Source organism: Notamacropus eugenii, chromosome 1 (assembly GCF_028372415.1).
Source record: "Notamacropus eugenii isolate mMacEug1 chromosome 1, mMacEug1.pri_v2, whole genome shotgun sequence".
Classification (NCBI taxonomy): domain Eukaryota; kingdom Metazoa; phylum Chordata; class Mammalia; order Diprotodontia; family Macropodidae; genus Notamacropus; species Notamacropus eugenii.
The window spans coordinates 270210493-270232087 of record NC_092872.1 but is presented as its reverse complement, the minus strand read 5'-3'; the positions used below and the strand labels follow the sequence as shown (position 1 = coordinate 270232087).

Below are 21595 nucleotides of genomic sequence, written 5' to 3'. Positions count from 1 at the left end.
TTCACCCTGAATGTTTCTCAAGCCTTACAAAGCAGAAGCCCTGAAGCAACTTTCACCACACACCAACATTCCCCTAAGGGTGGAAAACAGTCTGGGATGGCCATCTGTCTGAAGCCTGTCCAACACAATCTGGGAGAGGCAAAGAGTGTCCATATCTTCATGGGTCTATACCTGGAGGAGACCTCTTACACTATGGGAATCCATTCATTCATTTACAAGAGAGGAAACTGAGTCCCAGGCAGTTAATTGTCGGCACTTAATAAATGCTTACTGACTGACTCAACTGCGGAGTACAATATTTTATTAATACTTTTTCTTTAACACCTAGGGTCTGTTCTTGTTTTGATCACTGAGTTTCAATATAGTGTAATTCTGTGCATTCTATTTTATCCGTTTAAAAGTATCACTTTCAGAAATGGTCCATGGACTTTGCCAACTTGGCAAAAAGGTGCATGCCACCAAAAGGATCAATAAGGCCTGGACTAGATCACCTCCAGGATTATGTTCGGTTCTGAAATTTGGATCTCTGGGGTTCTCATGAGCAGATCTCATCAAGGGCTCACTGTACAGACAGGAAGGGAGAGAGAGACTGAGTAATTGTGGGCTGGTCCAGAGGGCAGAGGGAGCAACCACTGCTGATTCAAATTATGATTCTAATTCTCATTTGGGAAAAACTAAAATGTGACTGGATTACCAGCTCCTAAAAATAGCAGCAACCTGCTCTTAATACCAGGCCAACTCCAGTCAGAGTAGAGTTAGGAAATATGAATTCTCTGAAATTGGGACCCCAGTAAATCCATCAGTGATTTGCTTTTGTTGGAAGGTCTTTGGGAGTATCATTTGTATTGCAAGAGAAACATGCACATCGGACCTTTTAGCTTCCTCCCACAGCTGCTAGAGATAGTACAAGAATCTAAAGACTGCCCTCCTACAGAGGACTGCCCTCCTGCAGACTAGGGGTCCCCTGGGTAGGGGATCAGAAGAGCCCTCAGAAAAACACTGACTTTTCCGATCAGCCTGAAGCAGCCCTCAGAAAGGAGATGGCTGTGACCTCTTAGAGCATGCAGACAGGGGGTGAAAAGCTGGGATTCAGGCTATCACTAATTCAAAATCAAACGAAGTCCTGGCCGCAGGAAGGTGGCCTACCAGAAGCAGTGTGACTCCTCAAATCTTCCCTTAACAGCACAGGTGATGTCACCAAGGGATACCTTCTCCACCAACAAAGATTTTGACTCTTCTGCATCTTAAGAGGAGGGTTTTGTGAGAAGCAGGTGCCAAACAAGAGACAGCCAGTGTCTTAGTGATAAGACCAGCCTCAGAGAGCAGGCACAGGGCCCACTGTGGGACCCCTGACCATCTAAAACTGGAAGGAACCAACCAGTACAAGAAAAAAAGAAAAAGTCATCTAGTACAGCATCAAGACAGAGACAGAGAGACTCAGAGATAGCAGAGTAAAACAGAGACAGAAAAAAGTAATAGAAAGCAATTGATAGGGATGGAGACCGAGAGACACTGGACAGTAGTAAAGAGTCAGAGAAATAGAGAAAGTGAAGGGAGGGAGAGAGGGAGAGAGAGAGAGAAAGAGAGAGAGAAAGAAAGAAAAAGAGAGAGAAAGAAAAAGAGAGAGAGAGAGAGGAGAGAGAGGGAGGGAGGGAGGGGCTCTGGATAGACAAATATTACCAAGCAAGACAGTTATAAAGTTAATTATGCCCTTTGATCCAATAATTCCACTGTGAGGAGAATATATTCTTAAACATTTTAAAAAACAAAGACCTTACCTGTTAAAAAATGCTCAATGATATGTAATTACAAAAGAAAGAAAAGAAAGAAAAGAAAAGAAAGCCCAGCCCTGGAAGCTACCTAAGCATTCCTCAACCAGGGGATTGTTAAATAACCTGAACCCATTAATGCAATGACCTGCTTCAATGCCATTAAGACAGCCCATGGGAGGAAGACCAACTCAGGAGGAAGGAGCTTTATGAAATATCGCCAAGTGAAGAACCAGGAGCAGGAGAATGGATGGCCATGTAGGAGGAAAAGTGAGTAAGAGTGAACAGACTAACCAAGAAGCCTACCTCAGTTTTAGAGAAATGAGGGAAAACTATCATGTTCCATCATCCACTAAAATTAATTAATTTAAACGTAAATAGTAACCAAGCAAGTTTGGATTATTACCATGATGTCCAATGAGACTTTAACAAAAGATTAAAAGCGTCAACCCAACAGAATCCAAATGGGAGCTGGGGCCTCAGCTCATCCCACCTCCCTTTCCCAGAAGGCAGCATCTTTACTGAATGATGTGGTCCTCAGGCCCGGCCCACCCCCCAGTGATGATTTCTGCTTTCCAGAGGGGTCTGCACAAAGCACAAAATCACTCAGCCAAGTATTTTTTCTCTGAGTCTTTCACATTTCAAAAGACGTTGAAACACTGTAGGCAATTACATCAGTATCTATCGTTCAAACTTGGACTTCCAAGAGGCAAGTGGTAGGAAAAGTAGCAAGGTTGGGGGCTTCAGTTACCTCATCTGGAGGCTGGATCTGATGACCTCTGATCCCTTCAGGAACTGAGGAACAAGAGCTTATGAACCCCAGGGCCTGTCTTATTCCACTGAGAAGGTGAGATAGAAGTAGTCCATCTCACGGGTGAATTAAATCTGCTGCTATAAAGACACTGAGTCTCACAGAAATGCCCAAATGTGGCAATGCAACCTAGATAGTATTAGAGGATAGAGTTAGAAGCTAAACCCATGATTTCTCTGGGAGAGGGTCCTCCCAGGTGAAGGAATGCCTGCCACCAATGCAGGTAGCACCCTCCTAACAACCTCAAGTCTTGGTAAGTGTACCCAGCAAGTAGGTATCAGAGTTAGGACTTGATTCCACATCTTACTCACCTATAGCACAGTTCTCTGCCTCTCAGAGGACACTGTAACCTATGTGAAATCTGCCCTTGGAACACTCAGTCTTCAACTGCTAGAGAAGGGTAGAGATGCAAAGGGCTTGAATGACCTGGAAGCTAGCTGGCCAATCAGGGGTTCAGAGCCAGAAGCCAGGACCAGATCAACAAGCCCAAATGCCCTGAGTGCCTGGAGGCTGGCTCACTGTCTAACAGCCAACACTGTAGTTTTCCCATCAAGGCCTCCTAGCCAGCAGTATAGTCATGGCGGGGGAGGCACCAGACCTCCTCCTGACTCAGCTGTCCTACTCTCCCTCAGGTCAATAGTGCTTAAAGCAAACACTGCCCCTGTGGCCGATCTATCTTCACAAAGTTGTATCTGGCGTCCCAGGGTTCCACTTCTATCCTCACTTCCCCAAGAAGGAAGGGCACCAAGAGAGGGGGCTGCCAACGCTAGATAGTCATCGAGTTGCTTTACTTTTCCCATGCTTCCCCTCAATGCAAGAATGATTTAAATGGAAGCCCAAGAGCCCCAAGGACAAGGCACTGACTCAGTTTAGAAGATGATCTCCTAGCAGAACAAGTCACAGCAAAGACAAATGTCACAAAGAACGAGGGTGTGGATGGAACAAGGGATGAGCACAACTGTGTGGTGGCCACCATGGTGCCACCCTGGGCATCAGGACAACTGGGACAAACACTGGGACAAGCTACTCAGGATCACTGTCAGGAAACTTGGTGTAAGTGGGTATCTGACAGCCCAGTATTTCCTACCCATCAACCAACAAGCATTTATTAAGCACCTACTACATATGACACACTGGGATAAGTGTGGGGAATATAAAATGGGAGATAGACACTAAGGTCCAGAGATGAGAGATAAGCATTGGGTGACACTGAGTAAGCCAACATAGCCATACCATAGAGTGTGTGTAGATAATGCATGAGAAGACTGGAAAGGCAGAAGGGAATGGAAAACATGACTTTCTATCTGAGAGGTACTAGGTGGCCGGTAGGGGGGTGGCCTCTTCTTTAGGAAAACCACTTTGGCATCTGAGTGAAGGATGAGCTGGAGGGGGAAGAGATTTGAGTTCAATTAGAAAGTTAATTCCTATAGTTCAAGGAGATGTGATGGGGGCCTGAACTAAGGAGGTGGCTGTGAGTGGAGAGAAGCAGATATCATAGAGGTCAAAAAAAGACTGGCTCTTGGTTCAGTGAGTAAGACTCAAGACTGGGTGCCAAGGCGACCAGAGGGGAGGTGAGAATAAGCGAGCTCTCTCCTCCCTCGGCTTCTCTGGTCCTCCCCTTCCCAACGACCACTGGGGTAGAGAAAAGCAAGCCTGTCCCTCTAGGTTAGAGGCACTGCAGCAGACAGAAACACGTGTCCTCATGAAGGCATGGTCCCCTACCTGGTTGTCTCCGTGGCCCTTCCCAGCCTCCCCTTTGATGATGGATTTGGGTTTCCTGGACTTGAAGTTACCCATGGTGTACCACAATGCTCCATGGAACAGGGCCTGCTCTACATGCTGCTGGCTCTCTTCGAGGAGGGAGATGTTGTCAGGGTAATTTTCTTTATTATTTTCATCTCTAAAATTGGAAACACAATTAGCAAAACAAATGAAGTATCAATAAACAGAGTAGTCGGGACAGAGAATTACGGCCATATACTGAAGGTAATAATTAAGAACACCCTAAATTTGTTGATGAATTCCTTTTTTGTTTTTGGTTAATTTTTGGTCTGAACACATGCTCCTATCAGTCTGGGATATTCCCAGTAAGAAAACTCCCTTCACCCCTACAAATCAGCAGCTGATCTTTCATGTCAAGGTAGAATCAGAAGCATTTAGAAGTTCCCTAACCCACCTATGGTCCCCCAGGCAGCAGGTATCCAAGGCAGTCCATGAGCCTAGATCTTCCTGCCTTCCAAAGATGCACCTGCTATCTCTTATCTGTCCTATTTCTCTTATTAACTCGGCAAATTCCTTTCACATCTATTATCTCATTTTAAACTCAGAGCAACCCTGTGAAATGAGCTAGGACTTTGTAATAAGAAAAGTGAAATTCAGAGCCATTAAGTCACTTGTTTGAGGTCACAGTTAATGAAAATATTGACTGCTGTCTGGTCCTTCTTCCCTCAGGCCAGGAGCTTTTAACTTGAGCCCCCCATTGGCTCGTTTTGTAATATTTTGATAATTGTATTTCAATATTAGTTTATTTCTCTTGTAACCCTGTGTTTTATTTCATGCATTTAAAAACATTCTGAGAAGTGGCCCATAGGCTTCACAACACTACCCAAGGGGTCCTAGATACAAGAAAAGGGTAAGAACCCTCCTTTGGGCCCTTCTGGCATTGATTGATGAATCTGCCAAAGCTACCCCCTGAGAAGGTATCAGAGCCAGGATTCCAACCAAGATCCCCTGACCCCAAATGAAGAGCTTCTACTGAATCTAGCAAGCTACCAATTCTTCAGTATTCCTAAATGGAAGAAAACAAAATCAATGTCCTTGAAAGAGGGTGAGAATTTGAGGGGGAGGAGAGAAAAATAGCAAATAGTGCCAGAAACGTTTTTTAAAATGTGTTTAATGATTCCATTACTAATGGACTATGGAAGCAAAATCTCCCCTAAACTAAAAACATAATCAGTTTATTTCACTTTATTTATTTAAATTCAGAGTAACTGATATGCTTCTATACTTTCTCCTTTCGTTGGGCAAAGGGGAGAGAAAAGTCATCTCTATGAGTCACCTCCAGCCAAGTCTCATGCCAGTACTCTTCAAAAAAAGGGAAGGGAAAGAAGCGTACCCCACTCAGTGCTCTGCAGATCTGCCCAGCATCCTTTGAGAAGATCAGTCCTAGGAAGCACTGCACAGGCTCTTTGTTTAACCCAGGACCTGCTCCCAAGGAACTCCAAATATTTTACAAACATGCTCTCTCTCACCTGCACAGCAGAGAAGGCCAGAAAAGGCAGGTGGAAAGGCAGAGAATATGTCTTTCTGTCCAGTTTATTGCTGGGGAGAATGGAGCCCCTCAGCTCTCCTTAGTGAAGGTTAATGGTAGTGATCTGTTTTCTCTTTCCTTATTTTGGCCTCTATCAGAGGTGAGAGGGGAAGCTAGACAGACAGAGGTCTGTGTGCCTTCCACAAATCTACTACACCATCTTCATCAGCTTAGAGTGAGCTTGGAATAGCAGGATGGACCACAAAGCTCAGTCCAGAGGCCGTGCTGGAGAAACTCAATGGATGTAGAGAGAAGAAATGTACATAAGGGAGCTGGACATCAGGAGGAAGCTCCAGGTCAAAAGGGTATCACAGGCTAAGCCAAGAAGCTTAAACTATACCTAGAAAGAGGACCTGGAGAGTTTTAACATCAAGAAGAGGCTGAAACTGGGTCGTTTTATTTTTACACTCCATTTAATTGCTATATCATATCATATTGTATTATGTTATCCTCTTGAAGCAGTAGGGCATCATGGATAGAGCATTGACCTCAGAGGTAGGAACATGAGTTCTGGTCCCACCCCTGACATATTCTGACTAGGTGACCTTGGAGAAGTCACTTAACTTCTAAGGGCTCTAGGAAACTCTGTGAGTCTGTCAGTGGCAGAGGAGGTGCTGGCCTACACTGACAAAGGGTACTCCCATACCTGGAAATTCTCTATACCTCTGAAGTCATAGGTCTAATCTCTACCCTTATATTATTACATCATGTTATGCTGGCATACTATATGATTATATCGCATTATAACACACTGTATTATGTTCTACTGTATTACATTATTTCATATTATGTAGTACTATCTAATATTATATATTACGTTGTATATCTTATATCACACTGCATCAATTACATATGGTTATGATATATTGTTATAGTATGATATCATGTTATATATTTATTATATCATTACATATATCATTAATGTTATATTTTATCATATTATATAGTGTTCTGTTATATCATATTTTATTTACTATGTCATAATATTACATTATTTTATGTTGTTATATAGTTATAGATCAGGTTTCAGCTTGATCTACCATTTCTAGATTTGTTTACTCTCCTGCCTCCTATAAATAAACCCCAAAAAACGCCAAAAGAAACAAGTTATGAACCCAGACTGGCTCTTTCTCCCCACAAGAGGTACACAGACCACATTAACTCAGTGGACATTCATCCCAACTTACTGGAATAAAGCATGACCAGCCAAAAGCAACTGGCAATTTTCAAGGATGACTTGAGCAGCTAATTTTAGGCTGTGCCATGATTCAGGCGTGGGTGAGCAACAAGTCTCAGGCTTTCCATTATTCAATGCTGATTTCAACTGACCATCAGACCTCAGTGATGTAACTGGGGAGGGGCAAAAAGGCCACCGTCCCAAGGAAACATATGGGGTAAAGAGCCATCAGTCATTCAGCATTTATAAAATACCTACTATGCATCAGACTCTATGCTAGATCCTGTCGATAACAGTTCCCCCCAAAACTGATAATCTAACTGGGAAAGACAATATGTACCTATGTAGCTACACACGGAGGAGTGATGGAACCAGCTCCAATCAGCTCTGAAGAGCCTACTAGTAAATTTAAAATTAAATTAAATTTCAGGGCGAGCATTTACACCTTGGAAATTGGCAAATGCTGTGAATCTCCTCAGTATGATAAATGGATGCATTATACCCATTTGGAAGTTGGCATACAAGGGTCCCATTAGCTGGAGATTTTTCTGTACAGTTTTGTTAGGACATAAAAGTCCATTATCCAGCATTTCTTTGGGAATTTGGATGGTGTACTATTTGGATTCCTACCATAAGAAACTCTGCTGGAGGGCAGGTACAGTTGCTCTAGGTAGGGCTTGTAAATCCCCCCTCACCCTAGACTCCAACTGAAGAGTACTGGGGTGCCTGGGATACACTGCTTGGCACCATCCTGGTGAGTGCCCTTTCTTGGACCTACACTGATGAACTAACCAAGCATGAGCTGATGGCTCTAGGATGCAGGATCACTTTTGTCCTTGAAGGCTTGAAGGGGAGCGTTGAGATTAATTAAATAGAAGGGAAAAGAAAGAAGAACCCAGCCATTCCCTGAGCTGAGAACCCAGAAGGCCCTGACATCTCTGCATCCATACCTGAGACTGGCCCGATCAGGCTGGTCTTCATGAACAGGCACAGTATCTTCGTCACACCTGGGGAATGAAAACAAAATGGCATCATCCCCAACAGCCTCCTGAGTGTTGTACTCAAACACTCTGCCATCCCCTCCAACTTAGGGTCAACCTGTAAGCTTTCCCCTCTCCTCCAAATTGGATTCCCTTCCCCCACCCCCATCCTCCTCCCTATTCTGGCCAATGACAAGAGCTCGCATTTTCTCCAGGTGTAGTAGAAAAAGCACAAGATTCAAGTTCAAATCCCAGCTCTGCCATCTGCTACCAGTGCGACCTCCGTTTCCTCATCTGAAAAAATGAAGTGGGGATTCTAGAGAGTAATTTGGAAGCATTCCCAGAACGTCACCAAACTGTCCATATCCTTTGACCTAGTTATAATAATAATCATTATTGTAGATTTTCATATTAATTATAATTATTATAATGTATTATGTCAATTACATCATGTATAACACACACATTATAAAATATAATCATATAATAAAATAAATAATTATGTTGATTAAGATATATTATCCATTATAGTATATATAATCTTGTAACTTAAAATATATTGCTATATCAATGATAACATATTATAATTCATATATACTATATTATTATGATCACTAACATTTATGCAGTGCTCACTATGACACTATGCCAAGCACTTTACAAATATTACCTCATTTCATTCTCATAGCAACCCTAGGAGGTAAATGCTGTTATTAGCCCCATTTTATAGATAAGGAAACAGAGGCAAACAGACACAGTGACTCATCTAGGATCACCCCATCTACTAAAGTACCTGAGGTTGGATTTAAACTGCGGTCTTCCTAACTCCAGGTCTAGCTCTCTACCCACTGCCCCACCTTGCTTTATGACACTATCAAGCCTGCACCCCAAAGAAATTGAAGAGGAAAAGGCTCTCTCTGTACAGAAATGTTTACAGAGGCTCTTTTCATGGCAGTCAGCCACCGCAAAGTAAGGGCGTGGGCATCCTCCTATTGGGAGACATCTAAACAAAGTAAGGCCTAGGACAGAATGGGATATCATTGTGTTCTAAGGAATGAGGGAATGATTTCAGAGGAAATCAGGAAGAGCTCTGGGAATTGAACACAATCAGGAGAACAATTTCTACAATGAAAACAACAACTTTATTTTAAAAGTGCGATCCATGTGTATCCAGGAGAATGGTGCCTGCTCAGGCTGCTCCTCTCCTGACCCAGAGCAGATAGACAAAATATGCAGAAAGAGACTGACCTTTCCAGACATGGCCAACATGAGATTCTGCTTCACTGGATTATGTATTGAGGGCTTTATTTTTCCAGTTTTTTTTCTTAATTTGTCAGGGTGGGGGTGGGGGGTAAGAAACAGATTAATTTTTTCTTAAATGCTTAGAAATTTAAAAAACAATAATGAACTAAAACCTCAAATGTCTGGGCTGGATGGTTCTGTCCTGTCCTACTCCATGATCCCCTTCATCCTGCATGGGGACAAAGTTGCTTCTTCACAACAACCCTATGAGGTAGGGAATGAAAGTTTTAACATCCCCATCTTACAGATGAGGACACTGAGGTTCAAAGAACTTCAGTGACTGATCCACAGTAGCTGGTGAGGATCAGAGCTGGGATTCAAATACATGTCTTCTGGCCCCATATCCAGCTTTCTTTCTAGTAGATCATACAACAGGCTACAAAGCCTAAGAACAGGAAAGGGCTTCAGCAGCCATCTAGGCCTGAGATAGCTGAGAAAACTCAGAAAGGGGTGCCAAGGCTGGCACAGAAAGTACAGGTAGTACAGGCAAGGAGCAGAATCTGAACCCAGGTCCTCTGACTGACTCCAGATCCAATGCTCTTTCCACAATTTCCCATAGCTCACCAAATAAAGAATAAACTTATCAACCTAGCCTAAAAGGCCTTCTGGTTCCAAATCATTCTGGCATCTCAGTCACACCACCAGGTAGCTGTGTGACCTTGGAAATATCTCTCTGGCCTTTGGTTTCCTCATCTGTAAAATGACAGACTTGGACTGAAAGATTCCTAGGGTTACTCCCAGCTGGCTATCCCATCAGCTCTCTTTTTGGTTTCATCATGACACTCTGGCAAAGCGAGACAATAACCCAGGGTCCCAAGACCCAATGTGTCCTTTCACAAGTGTTTATGTCCGGGCCATTAGGGACGCCACAGTGTCCCCAGGCACTAAGCAAACCTGAAAGTCACCTCTTTCATCCCCTCAATAGGTTTTTCACTCAGTATTGATTATGTTGAAGGCTTCATCACAATGATGCACTGATGCCTCTCCCCCTTTCCATTCTTACTACCGCCATATTAAAGTGAGGCTTCTATACTTTTGAACAAACAGAAATAGACAATTTACTTGTCTAAATATATTTTTCACCCAAAAATATGAAAATATGAAAAACAGCAATTAATTTTCCAAAGAATGCCCTCTCACCATACTAGAGCATCCCAATTAGTAGAGTATTCATGATTTGGAACATTAGTGGAAGATATTTCTGGTAAGAGTTAACTTTAGCAAAGCAAAGAAATCAATGAGGCTCTCAGATCCGGAGCTATGGCTTCAGAAATGGGGCCAGTTTAAGCTTGATGTTAAGGAAAGGTTTCCAAAGGACGAAAGAGATTCCAAATGGCTGGGGGCTGCTCTGGGCAGTACTGAGCTCCCCATCACTGAAAGTTTCCAAGCAGAGGCCAGGCGATCATTTATTGGAAAAGCTGCAGAGGGGATTCTTGCTCAGATACAGGCTGGACTGAACAGCTGAGGGGGTCATTTCCAGCTCAGTGACTCCAGGATGGTCAACGCTGAAGCTGAACAATGGCTATTGTTCAGATTTTGGCATCAACTTCCCCCACCCACTCAGATAGACTTTATTATTATTCTCCCTCCTGGGACATTTGGTTCCAGTTGAAAACACAGCAGAAGCAGAGCCTTCAAAGTGCCCCTTGGCCTTTGAAGTTGGGGGCCAGACCTCAGTGGGGAGTCTGGTTAATGAGGCCTGAGGCTGTGAGGTTCCTGTTACAGCCAGGCCAGGAGCACTGTATTCCTCCAGTTGTGTGGGGGCACACCTGTAGTCCGGGCTGAAGCTGGTGATCGACTGAACTCCAGGTATAGAACTGAAATCTGTTTAAACTCGACTGGGTGTCGGTGCTAAGTCTGGCACCAGTGGGGTGATAGGAGAGGTGACTGGCTACAGGGAAAGTCTCTGTGTACTTCCAGTAATGACTGGGAGGTGGAGGGGATGTTCATCTAGAGATATACAAACAAAAAAGTAACAGTACCTGTCCTAGAGAACCTTCAAGTCTAAGAAAGAGAAAGCCAGGGTAATCAGGATCCCTAAGAATTGTGACAGGAAGAGAATATGAATTAGTGAAGACAGAAATTTCCCTAAGTCGTCAGACAGGGCATGTCTGTCTTTTGTCTTTGTCATCCCTTTTGGGGGCCTTTCTTCCTTCACCAGGGTGGACCCATGTTGTAGCCTAATCCCTCCCACCCCTTTCTTAGCTATTTTCTCTCTTCACCCTCCTTCAAGCCAAAGACCAGCAACATCCAGCCCTCTTCTGGAGAGCTGGCTATCTGAGCGTGAAAGAAATTAGCTAATTAACTTACATGAATTGAAAGCATCAACTGAAAGTGGGACCAAAGAAGAAGACCTCCCCCCACTAAGACAAACATCTCTGGATGAATCACCAGTGAAGCAATGACCATTCAAGGTCCTATCGGGAGACAAGGGTTCCAAGCACAGCTGCCCAGGGACAAGCTGTCTTTCTGTCTTAGGAGGTCCAACTCAGCTGTGTTCAGAAAGGCTCAGCAGCAGGCACACTGCAGGGCAGTGATGGTTGTGCTTGGTACCATGAAGAAGTGTGCCCTCCCGACAGATGCTCCATGCATTAAAGCACCAGGAAAAGACAAGGCTGGGTTAGAATCCCTCCTCTGCCTTTAGCTACCTGGGTGACCCTGAGTCATTCCTATTCTTTGGGGCTCAGTTTCCTCATCTATAAAATAGGGATAATAACAGCACCTACCTCCCAGGGCTGCTGTGACAATCAATGATAATAATGCTTGCAAAGTGATTTACAAAACTTAAAGCAACATATAAATGTTGCTTATTAAACTATCACAGGTATTAAAAAGAAGAGTTAACCCTGACAATGATTGATATTAAAAGTGAACAGGAACCATGCCAAGTTGTCATGCCAATATTATCATTATTATTATCAATATTACTAGCGAGAAGGGGAAGCGTCCCTGTGATTTCATCCATTTAGGGAATTCCCAATTTGGAAACTCAATCTAGTAATACAGGTTGCATCATCTGTAATGTACACCCTTAGGTGAATCTCTGAGAGGTGGGCTTGCTGTTATGCATCAGAAGTAAAATCTGAACCCAGGCCTTGACTTTAAGGCTGATCCTCTAGTGGTCATTCTTTCCATATTAATGATGCGTTTATATTTTCTACAGCGCCCAGATGGCATTCCAATTGGCACTCGCATTTTAAATGTAATCATAGCTACATTTTTTGTCATTAGCAACACAGTTGTAGGCAATCAGATCTCCCGGGGCTGGGCATAAGAAGCATATTTTATTGTTGATTATGTATACACATATACATGCATATAAATACATATCTACATGTCTACGTAAGTGTATTTATACACATTTACAAATCCATAAGTATGAGTGGCAGGAGAATACAACTGGCTTCAGGGTCAAGATCACCTGGGTTCACATACTGCCCAGGTGACCCTCCAGGCAAGTCTCCTAAACCCTCAATGTCTGTGTGTCCGCCCCTCCCACCCCCCCCCCAAAAAAACTGCAGACCTCAGAAGAAAATGGTGATCAATACTGGTAGGGAAAATTCCCCACAGAAATGAAAGCTTAATCCAGAGTTGGGTTCTCATTAATAGGAAAAATTCCTCAATGCAAATTCCCTTCCTCAGAGCAGTCTGTAACTTAGTCTGGGAGAGGCCTCTGGGACACTGAGATGTTAATCAAACAATAACAATAGTTTATATATATAAGACTGACAAAGTGCATGTTATCTCAAACCCTGGGGAAGCAAGTGCTGCTATTACCCCCATTTTATGGATGAAGGAGCTGGGAGACAGAGGAAGTGACTTGCCCAGGGTCACACAGCTAGTTCAGTGTCTGAGGTTGGAGTTGATCCCAGGTCTCAAGACTCCAGCTCTACTAACTGCACCACCAAGCAGTCTCTTGAGCAATGCCCTCAAGGGGCAGGGTTTTCCCCCGACTTTGAAAGGATACTGCCAATGAACAATGGCCCTGGCCCAGAATTACAAACAGGAAGGAGTCAGGGACAGTATCTGGAAAATTTCAGAGATTCCAAATTATTCCCAGAGCCCATCTCTCTAACACCAAGAAGAGCTCCCTCTCTTGGTTGCAATCTTATGGTTTCACCATCTCTGAAGAATCTCTGAGAAGGATCCCCATGACCCTGAAAAGCAAGACAGGCAAACACAGGCTGGGGCATCCTGCCAAACACAGTTCGCACTGCAATGACCTAGCTCTGACCAAACAAATAATTCGGTATCACAGAGACGGCAAATATCAGAGCCACAGCACCTGAACTCAGACCTTCCTGACTCCAAGTCCAGTGTTCTCCACCACATGCTGGGTTGCCTCCAACCTTCCAAACATGGAAACTGAAGAAAAGGGACACAAAGATCACTCTGCAGGGGTGACAGCAAAGGAGGTGAGCCAGTCATGGTGTGCGAATGTGAGGAGGATGCCAGGCAGCCCTCACGGAAGAGCCAGAGGAAGGCATCCAAGAGTCACACACACACATATATGTATGGTTTCCATGTAAAATACACAACTTTACATATTCAGGTATACAGTTTATCTATGAAATCCATGATTCTGTATAATAAAAAATTTATATATGCATTCAAATATATAAAATATATATGTATATATACTTTTATAAAAATATATAATTTTATATATTTATGTATGCATATACATTTTAGATGCTAAATTGAGATTTTATAAATTTATGGGCATATACATATTTATGCAGAAAGTATATAATTTTACATACTTGTACACACTTACTCTGCTTTAGATATAAAATGTGCAATTTTATACATTTGTGTGTATATGCATTTATATGTAAAATATATAATTGTATATTCATATACATGCATACATTTTTAGTTATATAATCTCCTGTGTTTATGTGCATGTGCATTTATATGTAAAAATTCATTTTATATATTTCTATACATACATTTTAGATACGAAATATATGATTTATATATATGCATTATAAAAAATTTATCTATTTATATACATTTTAGATATAAAATGTATAATTTTATAAATGTATGTGTGTATTTGTTTTGATACAAAGTATATACTTTATATATTTATGTACAAATAAATATATTTCAGATGGAAAATGTATGATTTTACATATTTATATACATGTGTACATTTTAGGTGCAAATTTTTAATATATTTCTATATGTACATGTGTTTATAAACTACATAAATTTTTGTATTTATGTGTGTATACTTCTATATAAAATCTGTAATTTTATATATTTCTATACAAATATACATGTCAGATGTATAATGTATATTTTTCTATATCTATGTGTATAAACACTTCCCTATATTAAGCAGAAAATTTCATGTATTTGTATATTGCACATCCATCCTCCATACCACTTCCAAAGCTATCTTTCTAAAGCATGGTTCTAACCACGTCACTTCCTTGCTCAAAAGGCTTCAGTGGTTCCCTACTGCCTCTGGGAAGAAATCAACTCTTCTTTGGTATTTACAGTCCTTCCCACTCTGGTGGCAGCCTGCCTTTATAGGTTGTTTTCATATTATTTCACTTAAGAAGGGTCTCCAGTTTCCAGCTGAACGCTGCTGTTCTACTTGTTGCTACCTAAACTCAGCATCCCATCTCGGGCCTGTGAGCCTTTGCACAGGCAAGTGACCCATGCCTGGAATGTGTTCCTTCCTGGTGATTAGAAGCCTTAGCTTTCTAGCTCAGCTCTGAGGTCACTTCTTAGAGAAGCCTTTCCTGACATCCTTTCTGAGCAGATGAATGGTGCAGCGGACAGAGTGAGAGGCCCGGGGTCAAAAAGACCTTAGCTCACATACTTAATGGTTGGTGTGATCCTGAGCAAGTCACTTACCCTCCATCTGTCTCAGTTTTCTCAACTGTAAAATGGAGACAATTCTACTTTCTTCATAATGGAGTTTTGAGGACCACATGAGACAATGTATATAAAGCGTTTTACAAGTCTGAAAGGGCTATAGAAATGAGGTCTTATCAATGTTTCTATTATTTGATTGCAAGGCTGCCAGTCACGGGAGTAGAGGGCTAACTTTGGGATCGGCTGTCACGGTATGAAAAAAGTCCCCCAAACCTGGAGTGAGGAGCCCTGGGTTCCCCTCCCAGCTGTCACTACTGACAGTGACCTGACCACGGGCGGATCTCCTTTATGGGACCTCAGTTTCCTCATCTGTAAAATGAAGGGTCCAGACTGACTCCTACGGTCCCTTTCACGTTCTATGCTCTGATAAGTGCTGAGTTCAAGTGTGAGTCACACAGGCACAGTGATCCCAGAGGCAGACCTCCAAAATGGCAAGAGACAAAGGCATTGCTGGTGTGCCTTGGCAGGTGGTTTTCCTTCACCTGCAGTTCACCAGGCTAATGAAAGGTGTAGACCCCCCACAAGGGACAACCTCTCCTGCCCAAGTCTTCCTCCTTGGGCATCCGAGTTCAAGTGCATCTCTTCTGGCCTCCTTTCTCCCCCTCTCAGAGAAGCAGCAGCCCCAGCGCCCCGAAGGCAGCCCATGAGAAGCACCCCGGGAATCTCCATCTCTGCACCCAGGCCCCCTTCCTCGCGAAGGGAAAGTTTGCTTTCGACTTTCCCTAGGCGATCAGATTAAAGCGCCGGGGATGGACTGCGTTGGGTTTGTTTTTTTAAACAACCACTCTGAAGGAAGGCTTCAGGACTGGCCTTTTAAGGACAAGCCAGTGTTTTGAATGCACAAAGCTCCGGGCTGTCTCTGGAGAGTGGCCCATCAACACAGACAAACAAAGGCCGTGGAAGGCTCAGGTGGCGGGGAGACCTGGCGGATCGCACGCCAGCCACCCCACCCCCTTATTCCACATCGCTCACCTTTCCGCCTTGGAGAAAAGCCTCCCACCTCCCAACCCCTTCCTAAGACAAAGCTGCTGACACCGAGCGTCTCCCAGAACGCCCCCCCCCCCCCCCTCCCGCTGGTCTATTTCACCACCGGTGTGGTCCAAGAGAGGAAGGAAGACTTAGCGTTTACAAAGTAACCACAGCAGCAATCAATGTAGGCACGCTTATGTAATGTGAGCCCAGTCTAAAAGAAGGTGTTGGGCCTGGGCAGCCCTAGGAACTTCCCGGAGTGCTAACTTCTCCCGCGGCCAGCCTTTTTTGGGGAAGATCAAAAGACAAAAAGACCCAAGGTTCGCAGGGAAAGTTGGCTTTGCAGCATCCCCAAAAGCCAGGGATGAGAGCCGCAGTAGAGAAGCGGAGCCCATTCTGTCCACAGCCTTCCTGAGACATACTCAGGCCACTGAGCATCCTCATGCCCCGGGCCAAGCGAGTGCTCGCGCCGTGTGCTCTCTGAAAACTGACGTGGGCCGCGGCCACACAAAGAGATGATGGGAAGCCGGTATGGAAATACCAGCTGCCCGGGGGCCGGCGCGAGCTCCGATCTCTGCCTCGCCCTCCAGGGCTGCCCATTGGATTTCCTGCATCACAGCAGGGGTTCGGCGCGCCCCCGTCCCATCCATCCGTGGCTTCCCCGGGAGTCCGGGATGTGTGGGGCAGGGATGCTGCGTTCTAGGGGGCTGGGGAGGGGGCTCTCCTAGCCGCAGGGACACTTACTCGGCTACCGCTGGGCTGCTGAAGGACTTCTCCTGCAGGCTGAAGCAGAAGCAAGAAAACATGGGCTAAGGCCGGCTAGACTTGCCCCCATGCACTGGGCCGGCTCCGCCCGCAGCCCAGGACCTGCACGCGCTCCCGCCCGCTCTGCACACGCCCCGAAGGCAGCCCCCGCCGGGATTAGCCGAGCTAAGGACACGCGCCACCAAGCCCGTCCCCCGGCTGCGCTCCCTGCGCGTAGCCCGGCCCAGCCCGACCCGGCCCAGCGCCGGGGATCCGCGTGACTGGCAGCCAGTGGGCAGGAGGGGGAGGGGCGGGGGAAGGGGGCCGGGGAGAAGGGGAGGGGGAGAGATGGAGAGGGGGAAGGGGAAGGGGAGGGGGAGAGATGGAGAGGGGGAAGGGGAAGGGGAGGGGGAGAGATGGAGAGGGGGAAGAGGAGGTGGGGAGAACAGAGGGAAGGGGGGATGGGGAGGAGGAAAGAGGGGGAAGGGGAAGTGGGGAGGAGATGGGGAGGAGGACAGAAAAGGGAGAAGGAAGATGAAAAGAGGAAGGAGTGAGGGACATGAGGGGAGAGGGGAGGAGTGAGAGATGGAGAAGGGGAGATGGGGAGGGGAAGGGAGATGGAAAGAGAAGATGGGGGAGGGGTGATGAGGAGGGATGAGGGAGAAGAAATGGGGACAGAGGGAGTGGGGAGGAAGGAAAGTTTGAATAGGGGGAGATGAGGAAGAGGGGAGGGATTGAGGAAATAGGGAGGGCTAGGGCGTGATAGGGAGAAAGTGGGGGGACAAGAAGAGGGGAAATGGAGGAAGAGGGAGAGAAAATGGGGCATGGGGGCAGGGAGCCACTCCGGATGCCTCTTGGAGGCATACACGTTCCACTTAGTGGCTCCCATCTTCACCCCAAGTCTGTCATTGTAATCAAGAGGTTGCTGCTTCTGGATCTTTTTGCCCCCACCTTCAGTCCCTGCAATCAACCAAGAAATTGATTGAACATATGCATATATGTTTATATGTATACATACACACACATATTTGTTGATATAGAAGATGTAAAAATTGTGTATACATGTCTATATATTTTATATGTAACACGTAGTCCTATATCCATAGTTCCCCATCTCTGCAATGAAGGGAGGTGCATTTCCTCAACCCTTTTTAGGGACGAGATCAACGTGCATTTATGAAGTGCCAGTTGTGTTCCAGGCAAAAAATGAAACAGCCCCTGTTTTACTAAAATAGAAAAGGAAGTTTCAGTGTTTACAGCCAACCACCTGAATTCCCCGGTGATTCTGGGTGTGCTTGTGTGCACGTGGGCGTGTGCTTTCCAGGAGTCTCATTCCCGTTGCCCTGGGAGCTAGACTATTCTGCCCCCTCCCCCACCTTCCCTCGACTCCCAGCCAGGCTCTGCGTGGTTTGTAATCACCACTCCATTCTGGCATCGAGGCAAGGCAGCTTAGACCCTAAGAAATAAAATCAGCCAGAGGTCTGCCCGGCTCCCGGTGCCAGTTCGACACACGCATACGCACACACGCAAAACAATGGCTCCTGCGTTTTCTCGCCTGCTCAGGGCAGAGAGGATTCCAGGCATCAGGGGGTGTGGGTGTGTGTTACAATGTGTGCGTGTCACAGTGCGAGTGCGGAGGACAGGAGCTGAGCCAGGGAGGGATGCTGGGTGCTAGAAGGCAGGGGTGGGGCCTGAGCAGGCGTTCTTGAGTTAGGTTTCTGAACTCAACTCACTAGCACCTAAAGCGGGAGAGGGGAGCCCAGGTCACTGATGGCCTAGAGGCAGAGCGACGACCCTTTTCTTCTTCCCTATGCCTCCCAATGCGGACATGATCCCACTTTCTCTGCTCCCTCTGGCAACCCCTCCCATGCTTCTCCCTCTGATCCCCATTTCTCTTTCTTTTTTTCTCTGTACTTCAATCCCAGGATTGTGGATTTAGAACCGAAAAGGAACTGGCAAAAATATCCACAGTAACATTTGCCCTCTTTCATGGAGTGGGAAACTGAGGCTCAGAATGGCTAACAGGGATTGGTCCAAGCCCCAACCAAAGGAGCAGAGAAGCAAGAAACATCCCCAGGCTCTCCATCTCTGAATACTGCATCTTCCAGGCAGCCATTTCACCCCAAAGAAATGCAAACCACTTTTATCATCCTTATCTGCCCCAGGCTTATTAAACCCAGTCCCAAATCCTGTTTGAAATTCAGTATCTTCAGTGCAGAGATTACATACGAGCAGTGAGGGATGGATTTCTTGCCTAGGAAGACTCCGTTTTTTCCTAAGATTAAATCCTGAGCATTAAGAAATTTCATATTTGGCATTCTTTAGGATTCTTCTAATGTACTTAACAAATCTCACCAATACTGGAAATAAATCTGTTGAAGAAAGAACTGATAATTAAGTTCATAGGACCATAGACTTCAAGATAGGAGGGACCTTAAGGTCAACTGATCCTTTCATTTTACAGACACAGGAAGGGAAAAACAACTTAGCCAAAGTCACCTCTGCTAGGGTAGAGGGTGAAGTTAGCACTCAGCACCATCTCCTCTGACTCCCAGGCCAGGGCCCTTATCATTGGACAAAAGCCATCTCTCCCAAATTAGTGGATAACTTAATACTGGAATTTAGAGGCTTCATCTGATGCTGGATGTGATGTCTTTCAATGAATCAGTCAGTATTCCTCAAATTGTTAAACATTTGTAGCATCAGCCTACAGAAAGTTATGAGTTTTACAACATACTGGAAAGACTGGGCCAAATTTTTTGGCTTTTTTTGTGAAAAGTGAAGGATTCTATTGTTTTTGCCAATGAAGTCAATAATCACCAATCAGTGAGAAACCTGTTTTGCTGACTTCATGTGTTCACCTATCCATCCACTAATTTTATTCATAAACTCTTTTTTAAAATCTTATTTTATTGATAATATGTTTTTATAACATTTTTTATATCCCTCCTCTGCCTTTTGCCAACAAGCCATCCCTTAGGACTAAGATTTTAAAAGAAAAAAAAAGCATCAGCAAAATCAGTCAGTATTATATAATATCTGGTATCTGTAGTCTTCCCACTTTGCAGAAATAAGCAAACTCCATTTTCCCAGCAGCAGACTTGGCCATATAAGTGCACAATATTCAGCTTTTGCACAGTATTCAGCTTTGGTCTTTGTGTTTTGCTGCTGCTGTTTTTACTTACAGTTTTTTCATTATTATACATATCATTTTCTTGGTTCTGCTTACTTCATTCTGTATTCAATCACGTCTTCTCATGCTTCTCTGAATCCATTAGTATTCATCATTTATCATTCAACAGTACCTACTACATTTTCATACCACAATTCCCCAATCAAAGAATGGGTAGCTAGATCTCAAAGTGGATTAGAGCATTGGACCAGAAAACTCATCTTCATAAGTTCAAATTCGACCTCCATTACTTAATAGCTGTGTGACCCTGGGCAAGTCACTTGTGTTCATTCTTTGTTTTCGAAGTAGATCATGACATCAGAGAAATGATAACATGACTTGCACTTCACTTTGTTTTGTGTGAGAGAAGGCTATGCAAGATCACCAGTCTCACTTTGTCCTCCTGAGCCATCTGAATTCAGTGGCCAGATATTGATCAGGATGACTGGAGACGGCCCAGGATGCAATGGGAGACCTTGGCCTTTTAGGCTAAGGTCTTTTCAGGTACACACTTAAAGTGAGTAATGCCCATTCAGTGAATAGGCATCTTTAAAAAGGAGTCAGGGGATGGCCCTTTAAAAAGAAAAATGAATAAAGTAAGTAAGCGGGGAGGGGCAGGAGCCTCGGATACTTAATATCTGTGTGACTATAGGCAAGTCACTTAACACTGCTTGCCTCAGTTTCCTCATCTGTAAAATGGAGAAGGAAATGACAAACCACTCCAGTATCTTTGCCAAGAAAACCTCAAATGGGGTCATAGAGAGTCAGACACTACTGAACAACAATAAATCAAATGATACCTACTTTATTTTCAATCCTATGCTAACATAAAATGTGCTGCTACAAATATTTTGATGTTAATGGGACATTTGTGTCTTTAGTTTGGGGGGAGGGAGGAAGTATCCTTAGCAATTCAATCTCTGACTCAAAGGGTAGAGACGTTTTAGTCACTTTCACATAATTTCAAATTGCTTTTCAGAATGGATGAACTAATTCACAGTTCTACCAACAATGTGTTAGGGTGCCACACTCCCCTCCAAAATTGACTATTTTCAATAAGCTTAAATTTCTTGTATTTTTAGTGACTGGGAACATTGTGGTTATTCAAATGATTTTTACTAGTTTGACATTAATTTGAGAACAGCTCACATTCCCATATCCACTAAGGAATGTCCTTTGGTCTTAGATATCTGATTCATTTCACAAATGTTATCAAGAATATATTCTTTGAAAGGCATTGTGCTAGACACTAGAGATAATGGTAATAATAACTCAGAGAATTTTATCAATTTCAGATTTGCAAAGTACCATATTTTTAAACATAAAAACAGAAATTGGTCAATTCAGTTAGAAAAACTTGTCATTTGCATGTGCATGGTGGGGAAAAAATCATCTGATAAAAAGTTAGAAGTTGTTTTTAAGTGTTTCTTCAGCATTTACAGGTAAGGAAACGGAGTGTCAGAGAAGTG

The 21595-nt window shown here is 44.1% G+C and overlaps 1 protein-coding gene across 4 annotated transcripts in view; it reads right to left on the bottom strand.

Moving 5' to 3' along the window:
- Window positions 1-17124, bottom strand: part of FAM13C (family with sequence similarity 13 member C) — a 92857-nt gene extending 75733 nt beyond the window's left edge. For 3 of the 4 annotated variants that reach the window (XM_072628902.1, XM_072628904.1, XM_072628905.1), the window contains exons 1-3: window positions 16955-17124; window positions 8018-8074; window positions 4303-4480 (exon numbers count right to left, since the gene is read on the bottom strand). In XM_072628902.1, the coding sequence (XP_072485003.1) occupies window positions 4303-4480; window positions 8018-8074; window positions 16955-17016 (297 nt within the window). In that variant the 5' untranslated portion in view covers window positions 17017-17124. The remainder of the gene's footprint in view (window positions 1-4302; window positions 4481-8017; window positions 8075-16954) is intronic. The other variant, XM_072628903.1, reaches the window with a different exon arrangement.
- Between the last annotated feature and the right edge of the window lie 4471 nt (window positions 17125-21595).